The following is a 21,272-nucleotide window of genomic DNA, read 5'->3' on the forward strand; positions in this document are numbered from 1 at the left end:
TATTGACTAGCCATAAATTTTATAATATTTTAAAATTTATGTACCACCTAATTAATGATTTATTTAAATACTCCATGGAATCTCAGAAAAGTACATTCACCACATCATTTGATAAATTTTCATAAATTTCAAAATATAATATTTGATATGTCAATTAATTTAACTTCATTATTATTCAAATATTTTATCCTACGTATGTATGTGTGTGTGTGTACTCCACTATGCAACTATAGTTTATGGTAAGATTTCATACTACATAGTTGTTTCTATTAATTTTGCTTACACTCCTAATAATTTTTGTGTTCTGTATTTAGATTTTTTATGTTCCATATAAAATTTGGCCTTGTTGGGGCTTTGTTATGATTATATAGTTCATGATCACAGTGATTTGTTTTGTTCATGTCATTCATTTTGTCTTGAATTCCAGACTTTCTCATATAAAACAGCTTTCTACCACTTGTGTAGTCCTGATACAGCCTATTCCTTTATTCAGAATTTATATATGTCACTTCAATGAGTCATTTTGAAGTTTTGACCATATTGGGCTTAAATGTGAATTTCTAATTGTTGCTTAAACATCTCTTTATAAACTATACTACATTGCTATACAGAAACTCAAAAAAGTTACTATGCTAAATTGAAAATCTTTCAAAGCTCTGAGAGTTTGATAAGATCGTGAGCATGTGTAATAACAAAACATAATTTAGAGACCAGGTTTAACCAAATAAAAAATGCAGACATACTTGGCACTCTTCCATATTCCTCAGAATTAACTAATAGCCTAAATGATGATAAAGAAGTCAAGGTGATGAAAATGAGGTGTATCAGCATCATTGTGACAATTTGAATAACTGCCGATGGCAAAAAGTGATTCCAAAACAACTTGAGATTCTGTGGAAAGGGCTTAGACTCAAAAATCAAGCTTGATATTCAACTAGTTATAATAATTAGTTGATATTAAACTAATTAAATGGAGGAATGTATGCCATTCCTAATTAGAAATAACATATGCCTTTATTTTGTACTGCTTCTCTCCAATCCCAAAATGTCATCTTTAAATAGTATAACCAATGAGATATTATACCTCTGCTATACTAATTGTTTTGAACCAGGCATGTCTGCATATTTTAAAATTAAATTTCAACACATCATTTGGACATAAAGTTATTTAGACAAAATCTATTTGTTTAGCTGAATTTAATTCTAAAACTATGACTCCTTGAAGATTAGGAATTGTCCTTTCTTCTTAATTTTGATTTGTCCAAGAAGCTGCTACACTACAACTTTGAGCAAATATTTCTAAAGTGAACTGTGAATGATATATTTTTCAAACTTTTAACTATCTGAAAATATTTTCCCATGACATGTAAGAATGGTAAGTTAGCTATTAAGAGATATAATCCTTTTGTTTTAAAATTTCCTCTCAAAATCCAATGGACAAGACACCACATAATCTGAATTTTCTGCTTGTAGGATTAATGCATTTAAAACTTTATTAAATTATGAGGTTGGGAGGGGACCTCATAAGCATGAATCTCCTGTACGTGAAATCTTTTCTTAAAAGATTTCTTCATATATAATTGATAATTACTGTGTTCAATTCTGGTGTCTTCTTCTGAAATCCTTGTCCATATTTTATGCATTGATTTTTAACAACAAGTAATACATATAGACCCTCAGGAAATATAAGTTGAATGAATGAATAATAATGTCTATGTTGTATAACTAAAAATTGTTCACCCCTTCTGGGAAATGGTGATTTTCAGTCTAGTTTCCTGGACAATGTGATTTTTCAACCTTGTCAACAACTTTACAAGTACTTTTATAAAATATGGGACAGGGCTTATAGACACAGAAGCCTGTAAATGTACTCACCTTGTTCTCAATAAGTACCCTATAAATAAGAATTTGTTTACATATAACTTGTTTTTACTACATTTTTATTTACATTACAACCAAATGGCATAAGGATTCACAAACAAGCTGTTCCTGACATTAGGAATAAATGCAAACGGGGAAGCAGAGTAATATATATATACTGTTACTTTACAACATATATGCAACTTAGATAAGCGGGAGGTAAAGTCAGGATAAAATACACTACTGCTCAAAGACAAAGGTGAATTTAACCTACTGAAATCATCATGCTTATGATGACCATGCAACTGATATAAGTGCAGAATTCGAAAACAAGAAATTATAACTGGGGTTTCTAAAGTACACTCAGAATATTTTTATTATTATTCAAAATATGTTTGTTGGTTAAATATGGTTATGATACAAGTACCAACAGGGTATTTTCTAAATCTTAACAAAATGATCTTAGAGTTTATCTAAAAGAATAAATCAGTGTAAATAGCTGAGGAAATTTTAAAAATTCTAGGGGAGACATAAGACAATTTACTAATGAAATTATCTATTTAAAATTATGTATTTGGCCCTTTCCTACTGCCATATTTTAAATAAATTATAGAAAATCAGATTGAAAGTAAGAAATGAAGACATAAAAAGGGGGAAAAGTGAATAATTATTAAATACCTAGACAAGAGGAATTTCTAACCACAAACAGCAAAGGAATAAGGCAAATAGAAAAATTATCGAAGGTAAAAACATAGAATTTCCCAAAGAGAAAAATTTAGATGGCCAATAAACACATAAAAACCAATCTCATAGGAACCACTAATAAAAAGCAGATATTTTTTGCTATGTTTTAGATTATCCAGAATTTAAACATGATGATACTTAATTCAGGTTTGGGTCTGGTAAAATAGCAAAAGCATTTACTGCTGGTGGCAAAGAAACTGAAAGAAATTTAATGAAAGATATTTATCAATATTTCTCAGGAGGCTTACAATACTTTTTGTTCTAATAATTTATTTTCTAAGAACATTCATGAAGAAATGGTCAGAGGTATCCTAAAATGTTCACAAACACATGCATTTAAAGATAGTCATTGCAGGATGCAGATGTGGCTCAACTAATAGTGCATCAGCCCACCACATAGGAGGTCCAGGATTCAAACCCAGGGTCTCCTGACCCATGTGGTGAGCTGGCCCACGCGCAGTGCTGATGTACGCGAGGAGTGCTTTGCCATGCAGGGGTGTCTCATGCACAAGGAGAGCCACCCCAACCAATAAAAACACAACCTGCCCAGGAGTGGCACTGCACACACAGAGAGCTGATGCAGCAAAATGACTCAACAAAAAGAGACACAGATTCCCAGTGCCAATGACAAGAATGCAAGCAGACAAAGAACACACAGCGAATGGACACAGACAATGGGGCGGGGGAGAAGGGGAGAGAAATAAATTTAAAAATAATAATAATAAAAAAATAAAGATAGTCATTGCAATAGAGTTTATAATAATGAAAATAAGGAAAACTTGACAAGCAATTAAAGAATGTTTACATAAATGATAATTTTACTGGAATATTGTTCAGTCATTACAAGCAGTCAAAAAAACAAATGAAAAAATTCATATACTAAACAAATAAAAATAAAGGCAAAACTTAGAATAAATATTACTTTATATGAAAAAGTACATTTTAAAAGTATGAAAGAAAATACACAAAAAAATCTCAACAGTGATAAACTTTAGGTAATAGAATTATAACTTTGTTTCTGTTTTTTTTTTAATAATTTTGGGTGTAAATGACTATAGTGTCAACAAATTAGATTATCATAAGGTTCTGATTGTCATATTTCCTCAATGGCTTTTATAAAATAATATTTCCACATAGAAGATAATTTCTTAGTATGAGCTCTATCTACTAGTCATCACACATAGCACTCTATTAAGGGAATTACAAAGTCAAATGTGTTTGTGAAACACTGTAGCACATATCCTCCTTGCAGAGTTATAGAATGCTCATTAGCATAATAAAGACTGAGAAGCCTTATCCTTAAAATATTTTTAAAAATTATTTTATTACTTTTTCTCAGTATAGCCCACATTTATTTGACTGGAGAATTTCTTTTCCTTATTCAGATAATACCTCTTAAGAGGACATAGAAATACTTTCAATGAAATACTGACAAAGAATGCTGATTAAAAAGAACAAGTGATTCAAAGTGCCTAAAAGATTTGAATAATTGTGATTAAGCATGTGATTTAGTTATCAAAAGTGTGTGAAGTTAGTCTCATTAAAATTAAATGAAATTCTTGACCTATTCATAAACTATAATTCTATCATCTGGTTTCCTAAGTGCATCTAAATTAGATACTTAGGAATCAGAAGATGAGATCCTTTATAGTTACATTAGAGTGCATGAGGGTGGCAAGGGAAAAGGATGAGAAAGAGATAAAGATATTAAAAATGTTAAGAAGCAGAACATGACATCCTGACTGTACGTCTTCAAATGCAGCTACCTCTTAGTCTGCTTTTCATAGCAGATATGACTTCTCAGAATTTTAGCTGAAAGTCAATTTAGTTACCTGCTTTTTACAGATGCCCTTTTAGTTTCTCCTGCTTTGGTGTTGTTAGCTGAGAGGAGCTGGGGCTGCACTGTCTCATGTATTTAAAAGCATTTTACTTTGAGAAATGTTGTATTTCTAGAAATATTTTTTTTAAGAAAAGTTAATTATCCCAAGGACTTAGCCTTTAATTTAAGATATCTGAGGAGTGGAAATAAAATACTTCACTTCTTTGTGGTATAGAGGCAACAAGTGAGGTCTGTGAAAGGAACTCACTTTACACATGCAAGAGATTAGAACTGCAGCTGCTACAATTCAAGAGATGCGTTATGAAATGTGGAGTATGTTCAGTGTTATATAGAACACAGAGGAGGCTTCAACCATAAAAACAGGATGAAGAAGAGGTTTTCTGACATTTCTATATGCAGCTGAAGGAGTTTCCTAACTTAGGGGTTGTAGATGGTCCTGCAGCCCAAGCCTGGACTTTACTAGGTTTCTCACGAGATTCACTGGTCAATCTGGAGTTAGGTCAGAGAAGCTGAGATGAGGTGCTCGTACTTAGCTGTAGGGCAGCCTGCTTGTGTGGCCTTCCACACAGGCCAGCAGATTGGAAGCTTTCCAGCATTCAAATGAACTTACTATTAGTTTATTCCAATCTAACCACTGCTTTTGAGGTCTATGACTGTTTGCAACTTTGACATTTTGCTACTTTACTATTTTGCCAAGTGTTAGTCTTGTTCATGCCAAGTCTGCCTTTAAAGGTGGGAATTAATAAAGATCACCTTTCCACTACTCATTACTGACCCATTATGGTACATGGCACAAAGGGTCAGTACCCTTAGTGCCTGCTAACTACTTCTTTCCCTTTGCATGTATTTGTCTTCTTCAGAAGGCCACAGCATCACAGTTCTATCACAGGTCTGTAAGAGCTGAACTACAGGGTCAAGACTCTTGGGAAACTCATTATTAGAGATTTGCTCCTAAAATAAAGGCCTTTTTATGTCTATTACTGATGAAATAAGAATGTTCTAAATCTAACACACAATATTTTGGAAAAACATATTTGGACAAGATGTTTAAGACTCTGGCAAGTGACTTAATTTCTCAGGGTCACACTTTCCTTATCAGTAAAATAGGGTCACTTTGTGAGAGGTGAATGAGTTAACACTTGAAACGCTACTAGCGCACTGTCTCGCAACTAATAAACACCGAAATGTGCTAGCTGTGGAAGATAGTGAATTTCCAGTAGAGCAGAAACCATGACAAATCTCAAATTATTCTTCTACTCGTATTTTCACACTTTGAAGATCTGACGTTTGTCTATATGAATTGATAGGTGAACACAAATAGCCATGGTAAAGAACCAATAGATTTAGATGCACATTTTGATGCAGTTTTCATACCATAATCACAGCAAGCTGTTGTTAAAGAGAAAGCAGTCAAAGGATATTGGTCAATTGCTCTCAACAATTAAATTAATCAATTTCTGAGTAAATTAAAGACAATATACCAAAGAGGTCCTTACACCAATTCTTGGAATTCCCTTTTATTTTCTAAGTTGTAAAATTTGTATTCATTGACTCTAATTATAGCCTGAATCCATATCATGTTCAGTGTGCACAGTAAAAGGAAACACTTACCACAACCTTGTTGGAATTGAACAGATGTGAAAAGCTTTATCAAACACAATTTGAAGAAGTGAAGTAGAGGCACAAGTCAAGATTTAGGCAGATCAAATAATTTAATTTTGAAAAATCATATGCTCTTTTATCCTTATTTCCTCAGGACAGTGCAAATAAATCATGAGTGTTGGAGCACATGTTTATACTCAGGAATGTATGGTAAGCGTCCAGTGTCAACCGTAGTCCTTTTCTTTTCAGATATTCCCCTGCAAACCACTGAAGCATTCATATTGGTAAGGTTCTACAAACTACACAAGCAGGTTTCTGGCTGCTTTACTGCAGTTTAGTTCTACATTTGTTCCATGTGTTTTGGACAAATAGGTTTCCTTAGGCTTAGTTTACTAGCAATAGGCTTTTATTTTCTTTAATTTCCTTAAAGGGAATGACATTTCAAAAATTTTTTTCCATATACCGGTAGAATTGGAAACAATTATACCCTATTGTTTAAATAACAAAGGAACACATCCTTTTATCTACTTTTTAGTGTTTTTAATTTTACATGGTGCTGTACTTTGTTTGATTTATTTCAAGTATTTGACACTGAGTTTTAAAAAAAATCTGGGCACAGGAATCAGGAATTCTGGACCTAATCCTGGCTCCATTGGTCCTGTGATCTTGGCAGAGAAACAGGCACAGTCTTTCACACAGTGCCTGGCCCAACGGTAGGTAATCAGCTTATATTTGTTAAATGACTGAATGAATGACTTTTCAGAACCTCGGTCTCCACAGTTGTGTTGTGGTATCATATCTACTTCCTTGAGTGCAATATACTTCAACTGTATAGGTGAAACCATATTATGTACATAAAGATGTTTTAAAACTGAAAAAAAAAAAAACTTACTATAGCTAAAAATTGCAGTGATTTATATTTTTCAAAAGTGGATTAGCAAACTAAATAGTAGTATCGAAGAACATAAAATTTGTAGCTAAACATATTAGGGTCCAGTACTGATTAGGTCATATACTAACTGGACCACCCTATTAAGTATTTTTGGCTCTAATAGGCCTCAGTTTTCACATCAATAAAATGGGGATACAAATTAGATGAGGATTCATTGAAATAATGTATGCAAATAGTAGTGCAGTTCCTGGCACAGGAATTATATTTATTTTTGTTATTGTTGCTTTAATTACTACTGTATCATATACTGTAATTTTAAATTATGTATATCTGATATATACATAAAAAATGGTTTGCTTAATTCTTATAAATAAAATTTTCTTCAAAGTAAATAACTCTAGAATGATAACTTTTTTGAAATGGCACTATGCTTTTGAAAAGAAAAATCTTAAATGTCAAGTTCAATAGGTTGAATTAATTAGTTGGAATCAATATTTTAATAACTGCACACACCAAAAACAAAATTCTAGCAAGCATCACTTAATAACATCTTTTAGTATGTTATCAAATGAAAAACTAATAAACCCATATTTCCTACTCAATATATTATAAAATATCATAAATCAATGTGATGACTTTGTAATGTACATATTAGAGATAAAAGAAGCTCACTATTCATTTATAGTGTTTGTGTGGATTTTTTTTTAAATGAACCACATAAATTTGTTGATTATGAGAATTAACAAAAAGATTAGATTGAATTTGGAAAAAATATAGTCCAAATAAACTATTTAGGGAAGTAACAACATTTAAGGCTGAATGGTATCAAATAGGAATGAATTATAATAATGATGTAAATAATAATGAGAATAATTAAAATTAGAAGATCAAAAATTCAAACATGATTTGAGTTATAGACAATACTAAAAGCCCTAGCATTGAATGATTATTTGAACAGAGAGGCTTTCCTACTTAGAGTTCAGGAGTTTATTTACCTAGATATTAGTCCTGAATCAACTTTTTAAAAATTAAAAATAAAAACAAAAAATGAATTGGCTTATGAAAATAATTCATAAAATCTCTTCAACATTTTTTTTCTTCTTTCAAAGAGTGTTTCAAAGAGTGCCCATGTCTTCACATCTAAATATTTTACAATTGTCTATTATTACTTTGGCTTGCTATCAATCTCCCCTTATCCATACCAAGCAAGGAAATGGAACAAGTACTATTTGGAACTAATGTAAAACCATGGGACCATTCTACAAATCTGACCAAAGGTAATATAAAAAGCACCTTTGAGCAGTACCCCACAGCGCACTTTGCCTTTGGGTGCTCAAAGAGAAGCACCACCATCTCCTAAACTCTGCCAGAGATTGGCTTTTCCCAGGAAAAGAGTTCATCAACTGCCAAGGTTGAAGGTAGAGTTAATGAAATTCAAAGATTCATTTCCTTTCGGATAGAAGGAAAGTCATGTGCATAATATTCCAGAAATTCTGCAGGGCGTTTATGTGACAAAGTTTGATAGACAGGATATAACTCCTGTCTAACCTTAGGACTCTATAGATTCTATTCAAGGAGAAGTAATTTTGGTAGTAGCAGAGACTGTTAATGGAGTCCTTATCTCATATAGGCTTGAGGCCTTATAACCACACTTTATTTAGTCCTAACTACAATTCTGTATTATGATCTTCACTTTACAGAGGAGGAAACAGTTCCAATGAAGTGAAATGATTTTTTCAGGATATGTATCTATTAAATGCAAACTGGGTAGTCAAAAAGCAGTCTGACTCCAAAGTCCTTATACTTAAACCCTAAAGAGTTTATAGGAGAACCCAATGATCTCTCTTCACTCTGGGCAAAGAAAACATTCACAAAATATTAATCATAAAGCATATTTAATTGATTGAGCTTCATTTCTTCCCCATTCGTTGAATGTCCTCAATACCTGCTTCATGATTCTTTTCAGAGGAGCCTATATACAACGTCTAATTTCAACCCTTTTTTCTTCTGCTTTTGATAATTACTGAAGTAAAATCAGGTTAAAATTACCATCCTTAGCAGCTTTGAAGGGGAATATAGTCTAAAGTGGATGGGAACAACTCTACTCAATGACTGTGATTAGAGGGCAAGGGGATGAGTGGCGTCAAGGCCTAGCATTGATTATTTATGAGAACCAAATAGCAGACCTACCTGCTCCTCCACTAAATTCTGCCTCTCTGAGTCACAGGAAGTCTGCCAGAAAGCAAAGGTAGCAAAGAAGAAAGGATAATAATCCCAATTTACCTCATCCTAAATTTATTTCTGCCTACAACATTAACTGTGGAATGTGGAATGCTACATGGGAAAATATCATATGATTCCACTCAGAAGCCAGAAAGCTTTAACATGCAGTTATGGGTCATTTCAGGAGGTATAGCACAGGATGGAGAATGAGCAGGCCTAAAGATGTGAAAAAAGCATTGCTCTTCATATTTGGCAATTCTGCTCCTGGCAATGATTGTTCTACATATTTGTGTACCTTCTAAGTGCTTTCCATGATGACTGCTTTTTTTTTTTTTTAATTTCAGTTTGTTCTAAAATTGTTTTAATATATTAGCCAAAATTACTGATCCATAAGCAGTTTAAGGATTTTTTTTCAGTATGTCTTGCTTGTTTTTAATCACTTTATTTAACCAACAACAAATGTAATTATCTCTTACACTAAAACAAGTATTTTCTCTTGAATTTTATAATATACTAATTAGGATAAAGGTTAACATGTATCAGTAAACTTTCACTGAAATTAAAATGAATCTGGAACTCTTGTTGACTGAGTAGCCAATATTAATTCTTCCATTTGTGCCAAATGTCTCCAGTTTGTCCACCAAGATCAACTCTCCACATTTCTCTACTCTTCTCTCTGCACTAAGGGCAGTCTTTCAGGATCTTCTCTCTGCACTAAGGGCAGTCTTTCAGGATCTTCTCTCTGCACTAAGGGCAGTCTTTCAGGAGCCTCACTATGTGCTCCATTGCCCTCTTACTTTCCTCATGAGAGTCAGCCAGTGGTAGATACTTCAGTGTGGCTGAGCGTGAGGGTCTCGTCCTCGCTCGGGCCCAAGAGTCGGGGGGGCTTGCTCCTGCCAAACCACCGGCGGGGGGTGCCCCAAGAGGGAGCACCGGTTCTCCAGGCGTGGGGGACGCGCGGTTGGGGAAAAACCACGGAGACCGCTTGAGCGCAAGAACAGGTCTGCTTTATTACGGAAGTACACTTGGTTATATAGGGTTGGGTAGAGGGAGGAGTAAGATATAGGGAGGGCTAGCTGAGAGGTTTGGAATAGGGGAGGGGAAAGGGGGAGTGAGAGCTGGCCGGATGTTGGGCTAGGCGGGAGATAGAAAGGGGGAGGGCAGCGCCGGCCAGCCGCTAGCAGCAAAGGCCTAGTCAGGCGTGGTCACCTTATCTAGGCCCAGTGGGCAGAGGCGGTATCACTTCTTGCCACACCGTTTGCTACTGTGGCAAGCCGGGCGCCCTTCCTCCCACATTTCAGAATGTAGGGTCTGAGCAGTTATTCCTCAGTCTCCCTCCCTGCTATCACAACAACAAATCAAATACGCAACGCTGGCTTCATGGGTGTGTGACACATGCAGCTACATAGGAACCCAAGCTCAGAACGGCCCATGCTAAGTCTAATACTCTGCTGCCACCATCTTGGAATTGTTGATAATTTTTGAACAAGGGGTCCTACATTTTCACTTGTTACTATTCTCCAAATTTTGTGTAGCCATTCTTGCAAAGATGGTGCAGATGTGGGACACAAACACTAATCTAATAACAATAGGCCATTTGTGGAAGTCTCACTATGTTCCAAATACTGTTCCTAAAGTATTAGGCATATTAACTCATTTAATCCCCTCCACGCCAATAAGGAAAGTGTTATTATTATCTATATATTTTAAATGAAGAACTGGAGCCTCAGAGAATTTCAGTAATTTGCCTGAGGTCACACTGCTAGGAAGTATAGAACCTGAGATTCCAATCCAGGGGTTCTGACCTCCTCTATTTCACTCTCATTCTGCCATGGAAGTCCAGCAGAGAAAGCAATTTAATTTAAAATTAAAGCTTTAAAACCATTTGAGCAGTAATAGTACACGGACATAAGATTCTGGAAATGGCTATGTCTCCTACATAGGAAGACTAAACACAAAGTCACAATAGGAACAGAAAATCTGTACACAGTAAATAATACTGAACTTCTCATATAATGATTGCATAACAGTAGCAGAAGGGGTTGCTAAATATTAACACATCTTTCCTTTATTTTGATATGCCTCACAGCCCTGAATAAAAACTAAATGAGATTTACATCTGTTAAGCCTGACCTTTTTAAAACTATCTTCTCTATTCCTAACAACCCTAGTAAAGTTGTTTAACAATAAGAACAATGAAAGTTTTAACCTTTACTTCTAGAAAGAATTTAAATGCATACAATGATCTTTTAAGTTCATTTATTTCTAAAATACAGAGTTCTGCTAATGCAAAAGCCAGTATACCATTGTTTATGAAAAGAAAAATGAAAGAATACATTGAGGTGAAGATAAAGGCCTTTAATTTTCTAGAAATTATAAAATAGCACATGCCTAGTTTAATTCTATACCATACAATTTATTTAAAATTTAAGTTTTATTTAATATTATTTAATTCACTGCCTTTTAAGCAGGGGAGAAAGTTCTTTCTTTGGTTCTGGGTGCTTGTTCCTGTTATTCTATTATTTTCTTTTCTTCTCCAAACCATTAAAGACCCTTCTTACTAATTTAATAATGACTGTTTGTTGTCGATGTTATTGTTCTTTTCTCATTTTAGGCATTGCATCCTGTAAGAGTTTTTGTTTCTGCCTTTTTAGATTATCATTTATTCACAACCATTTAGATAAAACACAAATCAGAGGCTACCATTTGCTTACAAGGATTATTTTAAGCATCTCCAAAAGAGGCAGGTGAATACCTCCACCATTATTTTTCTCTTGCTGGCATAACTTTGTGAACTGGATCTTTAACATCCCAATCTGACATACAAATCACAACAGATCTTTTACCCCCCCCACACACACACACACACAAATAAACAAACTGGTTGTCAGAGCTGGCTGACCGCTGTATTTTAAAGGATATCTTAGCCAAGAATATTATTTTAAGAGATGAGCAAATGGGGAAACCCCACAGCCTTACCAGTAAAATATGAACCTAGGTGAAAAGAAGCACTCATAAATATTACTTAGAACAAGGGGATTCATTGTTTCCCTCCAACCCTTTTGGTGGCTTCTCTGATCTCAGCCCCTCTGTGCGTCAGGGCAGCCTCTTCCTCTAACCTGTGGTTTTAAAAGCTGCGCTACTACATTATTTATGACTGTAAATGTGAGTCACCCATCTGTATGCTCCTTATACACACACTGAGATCCACACACACGCACACCTCCCCTCTTTTCTCCACTTCGGTGTTTTAGTATAAGGATGAAAGAGTTTTCCCCTGGAGCTGTGTGGTGGGGGATGTTGAATAGCTGCTGTGTCGGAATGAAGTAGATGGAGGATTTCCCAACACACCCTCCACCTGCACAACTCAGAGACCAATCCTTAAGGATTCATTTCACTCATTTTCTTTTTTTTTTAATGCTTAAAAAAAAAAAAGCATTTCTTCCTCTGGCTCATTTTCATTTTCTTTCTTTTAAATGCTTAAAAGAGATAAGCATTTCTTCCTCTGGTTTATCTTCATTGTCCTATGCTTCCAACTATTTGATTTTTTTATCCTCTCTTATCATCTCTTCTCCATTTAGAAAAGGAAACAATACTTCTTCACAATTGTGACAGGAGAATTAAAGATAAGCAAAAGCTTTGTGTAAACTAAAAGGGAATTATATGTTCAAATAGTGTTATCATTCAATGTTGCATTGTTTGCTTTTGTTTTCCTTTCCCCTATACTTCCCCTTTTAAAGTTTAATTATTTTATAAAACAGTAAAGGCAAAACAATGAAATTCTGCCAATAAGATCCTCAGGAGAGGTGAAGAGACAAATGAGAATGGGATGGTGGAGAAACAATTAGGAGCGATGGCAAGAGCCAGAGCAGTCCTGATGCCCTGGGGAGCTTTTCTACGAGTGGGTGGAGGCTGCAATTGGCACATCATAGCCTTTTCCTTCTCAGCTAGAGAGAAAACAGGAGACTGTACCTAAATGATCAAGCTGTAACTAATTGATTTTCAGCTAATCTAAGCCTCTAGCTATGAAGAAACTAAGACCAAAGACAGACCCAGGGAAGGGGGCGGGGAGGTAAAAAGAGGGGTGCCAAGAGAGCCTGGGGCTAGAGAGACCATACAGCTAAGCAGAAATGGCCAAAAATTTTAGAAGTTTAGAGGGGGTGGGGTGGGGAGAAGGATATTATAGAAAATGGAAACTGGAGGTCATGGACGACGCAGCCCCCAAACCTTCTAGCCTAGGTGATCAAACCTCCCTACGCCCGCGTACTACTTTTTATTATTTGTGAGTGACCATTAAACTGGTAAAAATATTTTAATTAACCTATGACTACAACTATCTTTGGCAGTCATGCCAGTCCTCTGACAACAAAACAGCTTTCAAGGTGAAGAAGAATCCCTTTGGTCACATTTATGAAGGCGAGGGGATGCTGAAGGAAGAGAACACAGCGTCCCCGTCCCTAGCATCCTACTTTTCTCATTGCAGGAGAAAAAGTGTATAGAGTGTTTGTTGTTTTACCCAATATTAGCATTCGTTATTCCAGGAATGATCCATGAATTTAAACTATAATAGTTTTATATCATCTTTCCTCCCATCCTCCCCACCCCCCAAAAAAATCTTGCATGTGTTTATGTGTTTATGGGTGTGTTTATGATACACAAGTGTTAATAACCCTGCTGGAAAGACTACATAGATAACATCTTTAGGTAGATCTGTATATAAATTCCTCTCAACTGGGCACTTGAGTCAGCCAAAAACAACAATAAGTATCAATGATGTCTTTCAACTCTGTCAACGGAGGACATGAGCAATTTTTTCTTCCATCGCCAGGAGAATATAATGATTTGAGGGAAGGGAGTTTTAATTTAAAGTTTAAAATTTAACTTTATTTATAAAGTTTTTTAAAGCATTTTTTTTCTGTTGGAAAGCAGATATTTTCATATCAAATAAACTAAATAAGTTATAAAATAGATAAAAAGTCAGCAACACATTTATATACTTTTATGCTTGAGAATTAATACATACTCTTGAAATAAATCTAAAAGTCATTTGAAACCAGGCCAAGTGATGAGTGAGTCAAAAACATTAATAAACCCAAAGTTCTTTTTTTGGAGGTATATAGAGAGAGACAATGAATAATAAAAGTAAATTTCCTACTTTTCCTGTTTTATTGTAATTTCCTCTAAATTTTTTTTAATTTGCAATGTTATGTCATTTATTATACTTTCATGAAATAATCAACTAAAAATTATTTTCTAACTAAAAGATCTTAGGAACAAAATATTTTTCTTTATGTAAACAGTAGATATATTTAAATATCACAAGCAAATGTTCTAATCATTCTTTTCATTTATGTAGGTAATTTCTTTTATTAACAAATAATGTGATATTTGCTAAGCAAAATTCTACTAATATTCTAGGGACAAAAAGGAGAAGTAAAACTGTAAAAAGCTATATACTATGAGACTGACAGAAGTTGGTCTAAGAAAAATAAAGATATAAAGTGGAAAAATTATCTTCACAAAACTGATATTTTTTTCATTAAATATTTTAAATATTTTAAAGGTCAAAAGAACATATTTAGTTCCATATTCAGATATTTACATTGGTTAAGACAATTTATTGACATTTTACTTTTTTTGTACATTCTATATTTTACACTTACAACACAAAATTAATCTCACCTGAATTTAAAAAGTAAATATTTTGGTAGATATTCAATAGAGCTTGAATTTAGTTTATTTGTTCTTAAGGAGCAAAACTTATGATGGGGAAAATCTGGATAGCAAGATAATTGCAGAAAATCCATTATTTGACTTGAAAATTTCAACAATATTGCAAACATTAAAAAAAGGATGGTACTAGATTTTTTATACAATTCATCTTATTATGGGAGATGTCAACAGAATCTTTCCACATATTTATATATCCAAGTAACTTCCTCAGTACAAATTCCCTCCCCTTTTGCAAATTTGATTCATTTGCTCTTAGTCCCCACTATATTCATATCTTTAAGTCATTAAAAAAACAAACAGAAAACCTCTCTTGAGTCTTATAAGAACATGAAACAAGTTGTAGGTAAGATATGTCAGTAAATGTTACATTAAAAAGCATGAAATTGTTAGTGTAGTTAATAATATATTACATTTTGGCTTCTTTAAAATATGCTTTGACCTATTTAATATGCAAGAAATGTAAAAATTTACAGCTTTTTACTAAGAAGTGATTGGTTGCAAGGTGTGTGTATAGCAAAAAGGCATAGTGTGAGGACAAGAAAATTGTAGTTCAGATTTCCTCAGAGGCTAATAGGAGAAATGTAGTCAATATCAGAATCAAATTTGTCAGTAAGTTCATATGAAAAATTTAGTTTGGGATTATTAAATAGAAAAGAAGATAAATGGCTTGATGTTGAGGATAAATCACTACTCAGCAGTTCCAGCAGGATAAAAATAGTTTTCTGATGTTTTTACCCAATATTGTTTCTCTAGAGTAAAATGAAGAAATTTATTTCATGTTCTACCTAATAAACTGATTTCTCAATATAATGTGAACAATATAACCAAAATTTCATTGATTTCAAAATACTGAATAAAAGTTTATTGTTTTTTCTTTTTTTCTTCTATATACATGTATAAATAAGTAATGGTGCACAGATTAACATATCATACTCGTCTCTTGTAAAATGTAAATACTCCTCTCGTGAATGATCACAAAACTCAATTATAATTAAATATATTATTAGGACCAATTCATGACTGAGCTTTTATTTTTTAAAGTATACAACATAATACATTCTTCTCTGTCATATTTGAGATGATCTGAACTGATTTTTCTCAGTGACTTGTTTTATGAATGTGTAAATTATGCCAGAATGAAATTTTTCTATTAAAATATTGAAACAAATTTAAATTCTGGAATAGTATGTTAGAAATGCTACAAAGTAAAATGTACCAAAAGTTACATTAACACACCACTTATACTAGGAAAATACATTCAGACTAATTTAGAATTAACTTGCTTTAATGGCTTATATGTTCCAAATGAAACCTATTAATTATATGTAGGAGAAAAGGCCTCAAGGATACTTGTTAGTGCAACCAATGAAGACTTACTAAAACTTAATAATGAGAGCTTTGTCTCCAGTAACATGAAACATACGATTTATTAAGTCCCTTATCCTTGATATCAGGATTGCTAAAAGCCATGAGCAGAGTTTCTTAAGTAACTTATATTATAAAAGCATCCATATGCTATCAGGATTTGTTGCTATCTTACTCTTCAAAGAATATTTCCTTTGAGATATTGTATGAGGAAGTTTTTAATTAAGTATTTAACAAAATATATTAATTTTAAGTCAAAGTAGACTGCATTTTTAAAACAAAGTTTTAAAAGTTCTTACACTTAAAAAGTCTCGATTCTTCCCAGTTGGTTAAATTTGTTGAGATTTTTGGTCTTCACCAATAAAATATATTCTATATTATTTTTCTTTGACTAGGTCTGAAGGTAATAAATTTTCACCTTCAGTTTCTACTGAAACCTTTAAAGAAAATAACAGCCTTTCAAGTTCATTTTAAATTGGTAAGCTCTTTAATATTGCAAGAGGGAACATTAGACATTAATATTGTACAAATGTGTTTTACCAGTTGAAGTCTGCTCATAAATATTGTCAAAATATTACAAACATTGAGGGAAAAATATTGTAAAATTTATCCTCTAATAAGTTTGCTAATAATAGAAACTTTCATTTAAATGTTTCATATCAAGAAGAGAGAAATTTTGTATAGGTAAAGACCATCATAACATGTTTTATATTTTCTGTTGTCAAAAAAAATAGATACGACATACTTTAATTATTACAGTAAAAAAGAAATATTAGATTGAAACTTCTTTTCTGAAACATTTTTTTAAAATTTCAGAATCCCTCCCTGAATTCTTTGATAGTAACCTTTCACAGTACTATTTGATCTTATTAATTTCATACCAATATTTGCACAGTAATTGCTTCCCCTAAAGAAAAGTTTTGAAGTAGCAAATAAATATATATTATATATTATTTAAATAACTATCAAAACAAAACAAAATGCCACTCATCTTTCCAATCTGTTAATGCTTGGGGTCTTTCTTTTTTTTCCCTTAGCATAGTTATCCTCATAAATTTCCCTTTTTCAGACGATTGCCTAAACATTCATACATTTAAGCAAGGATGAAATTTTAACAAGCCCTGCAAAGAACCATACCAACCCAAACCATAAGTGTTTAATTTTAGCTTTTCATATATATATATATATATATTTATATATCTATGTACATATATATGTATGATTTTGTGCCTAAGGCAAGATCTTGCATTACATCAATGAAAGAAAGGAAACAGAAGCTAGAGTAGAGAGTTATAGAAAATAACTTTATATAAACATGACCACCTACCAGGCAGCTACTTTACCACCACGAAAAGCTCCACTTTGTAATAACTTAGATTAACAAATAAATGAGCAACATACCTAAGTTGACAAAGCTCATGACCATGTCAGCATCATTCAGAAAATTGGTATCTTGTAGGCTGGCTAGAGGAGGACTCTGGGTGGTCAGGGGAGTCGTTCGAGATAACTGTATGCGACGAGGATACCCATTGGGGGAAGCCGGGTATCCCTTTCTTGCCCCTCTGGTCTCTCCTGCCAGTGATGCCCTCACCGAGTATTCAGACTCCTCAGGATTTTCTTCGTTGGCCATGGCATTGTAGAGGTCCAGCATAAACAGAGGTGCAGAGGACGCTTGTTTTCCAGGTGAAAATGGTCTGGGTCTGTGAGGCAAGCCCAAGATAGAGAGAATTTCCCTCTGTATTTCCCGTCTTTCGTGGTTCCGTAGTCTTCTATAAATAAAGCTGGAGTGTACATGATTGTCTCCCAAACCTCCTTTTGCATAACCCACTAGAACCCAGCAGCTCCAGAGGAAACCCACAACACCCCTAAGTAAAAATACAGTCAGAGGCATTTTTGTCCAAAGGAAAAGTTGATATTTTTAGTCCTTCTTGTCCTCTTAAAATAAAACAAACAACAACAACAACAAAAACCAAGTTCCTAGGAGGTACACTTTCTCAATAGCTGGAAAAAAAAAAAAAAAAACAAATTTACCTATTCTTCATGACAGTGACATTTTTGAACACAACATCCTCACTGATTTTCCTGTCCTATTTTAAATATTTTGGAATATGTCAAGACTAGTTATTTCTAAGAAAGCTGAAACTCAGATTTCCAATTATCCACAGTTGTTAAGAGGTTTTGCTGTATTGATGGAGCAGAAGACAGCCAATATTATTTGATCAGATGACCTATGCATTCCTATATGAACTTATGATAAATCAGGCCTTTGGTATTTGAATTAACGAAAGTTGATTCTTCTGATAAACTGTAGTTCCCAAAGTTATCTTCACTTACTCTTGAGTTCTTCTCAACCCTTGAGCTCTTTCCAAGACAAATCCTGAATTCTGAATCACAGATCTATGCTGATCTGCACCTTGGTGTTGGAATACATATTTGTCCGGCAGCTTGGTGATAACTTTAACATCTTTTATGTCGTCCTAGTGTAAAATAAGACTCAAGGTTGTACTATTCAAGTAAATGTGTTTCCCTGAATTTACTTGAAAACCTTCCTGTAAATCCATTCAATCCCTTTCTCCTTCTTACTGTTAATTCCACCTCCAGCAGGCACAAATATACCAGCCCTCTTCAAGAGAGATCTAAAGAGTAATGTAAGCACAACCCTGCTGGGAAAGAAGAGGCTTCTCATTGTAATTTGAAACTGGTAAAGCAAAAAGAACTTAACCCCTTTGCTACCAGAAAAGCCTCCATTTTTACAATTTTATAGCCACGCGTCTAACCTAACACAGTGATGCATGGGCGTATAAATTCTAGGAGGGGAAAAAGTCAGTTTTCAAGTAGCAGACTGAAAACTGTGCCACCCACTTCATATAGTACTCTTTTGGATCTTTCTTTTAATGACACGCATTTAATACACTTCTATATTAAGTCTCAGGTTGTGGCTAAATTAACATGGTATGTTTCAGTGCTATATTTGAGATTTTTTTCTAGTTTTTATAAGTCATTAAAGTTTAATTCTTAAAAAAATGAAGGGGGAGTTGTAAATTGGGGTTAATTTGTTGTTTCTTAATAGCAGCCAGCTAGTTTTAGAACAAAATACAGTAGAGAATTAATTAATAGTGTATGTATTCTAGCTTCCAAAGCAATATTTTAATAATTTAAAACAGTGACTAGATAACAACAGATTTAAAGGTCTTTTAATGTTGAAATTTTAAGCAGAAAATTATATTCATGTTGCTCTTAATAAATCAGTACAGTTGAAATACAAAATACCCTAAGATGCAGGATTTATGATTCTTAACTTGTAAGTGGTTTCAGTTAAAATGTAAACAGATTTACAAATTAGATATTTCCCATAAATTGTATTCAGCACTCTGATTTGTTTTAACCCATGCAAATAAGCACCAGTCAAATATTCTTCCAGACTACAAGCAGATTGAAATTTTAGTTTTTTAAATTTGATGGGTATAATGGGGAAAGTGCACACCTTTCGAAAATACTATACTTAATCCAAGGAAATGAGCAAAGTACGTGTTTATCCTTAATGTTTAATGCCTTTAAAATTTGGATGTCTGCAATGTTTTTGTTCAGCTATAATTTTCCTTACAAACTCTCACTTAACCTTGGGGCTCACAGTGCTTTCATTGTCTGGGATAGTATTCTGATACCATTGAAGATTTATCGAGCATATTCTAGAACTATTATGAAACTTTAATGTTTTTGCTCTACCTAGAGGTGCCTGGTTTCTTGTTTAATTTATTTTTCAATATTTCCTCTGAGTGTTCTAAAGCAAAGTCATCTTTCTCACAATGCTTCCGTTTATTGCTGAAGGCAAGATACTGAAAGGGCTTACAGAATCTTATTGTATGCACCATTTTTCTTGTACAAATTCACTCCACTAAAAATAATGATATTTAACATTTGCCCCACTGAAAATACTTAATAGGCATGTAAGATGCTACAGTGGCAGATCCAAATATTGAAGTCCATGGAAAACCTCTATAAAATATATATCATATGAATGGTGGTAATGTAGGTTGGAAGTAAGTGAAGGAATACCATTTCAATAAGAAATTCATAAAATTGTTTATTTAGTATCCCAACCAAGCTGAGGACATTTGGCTACTGGTACAGATTCAAATCAATTACTTTGAGAGGCAAACTTTCCTCTCCACATTTATAAAACATATCCCAAATAAAGCAAACTACAGTTTGATAAATTATCAAGTTTATGAATTTGCTTCATGTCTCTAGAGCACAGCAAAGAGTTACAAAGTAAATATTGACCTCACTAGAGGAAAAAAAACTCTTATTATCTTTCATATGTGCTGATTTTTTCCTAAGATAGGTGTGAAAATTAAAATGAGTTTAGGAGTCACAAATCCCAAAAACTCATTTTCCCAAAGCATGATATTTCATATCAATCAGTATATTTGTAATGTAATTGTTTAACCAGTCATATAGCCTATCTCTACATGGGGAATCAGTTGCTAATTTGCTTGGTCAGAATTTTTAGTATCCACTCTCCTCCTACCTTCTCTTCCAACTCAGACTAGATTTGGCAAATATTCTTTTTTTTTTCCAGAAAGATCGACATGTGCAATGAGAGAAAGAAAATAAAGTAGAAAAAAACTGCCATGAACAAAGGGGATAAGCTAATCACCAAAGGAAAAGTCAGATTCATTTTCATTTAAATGTAAATGTGGGGAAACGGACTTTGGCCCAGTGGTTAGGGCATCCGTCTACCACAGGGGAGGCCCGTGGTTCAAGCCCCGGGCCTCCTTGACCCGGGTGGAGCTGGCCCAAGTGCAGTGCTGATGTGCGCACACAGGGGTGTCCCCGGCGTAGGGGAGCCCCACACACAAGGAGTGCACCCATAAGGAGAGCCGCCCAGCGCGAAGGAGGGAGCAGCCTGCCGAGGAATGGCGCCGCCCACACTTCCTGTGCCGCTGAAGACAACAGAAGCGGACAAAGAAACAAGACGCAGCAAAAAGACACAGAAAACAGACAACCGGG

General features: G+C 34.0%; 1 protein-coding gene across 1 annotated transcript in view; it reads right to left on the reverse strand.

Moving 5' to 3' along the window:
• BMP5 (bone morphogenetic protein 5) overlaps positions 1 to 19,061 on the reverse strand; it is a 123,823-nt gene extending 104,762 nt beyond the window's left edge. The window contains exon 1 of the mRNA XM_004453637.4: positions 17,661 to 19,061. Coding sequence (XP_004453694.1) covers positions 17,661 to 18,150 — 490 coding nt within the window. The 5' untranslated portion in view covers positions 18,151 to 19,061. The remainder of the gene's footprint in view (positions 1 to 17,660) is intronic.
• Positions 19,062 to 21,272: the final 2,211 nt, after the last annotated feature.

This window comes from Dasypus novemcinctus, chromosome 11, assembly GCF_030445035.2.
Source record: "Dasypus novemcinctus isolate mDasNov1 chromosome 11, mDasNov1.1.hap2, whole genome shotgun sequence".
Taxonomy (NCBI): Eukaryota; Metazoa; Chordata; class Mammalia; order Cingulata; family Dasypodidae; genus Dasypus; species Dasypus novemcinctus.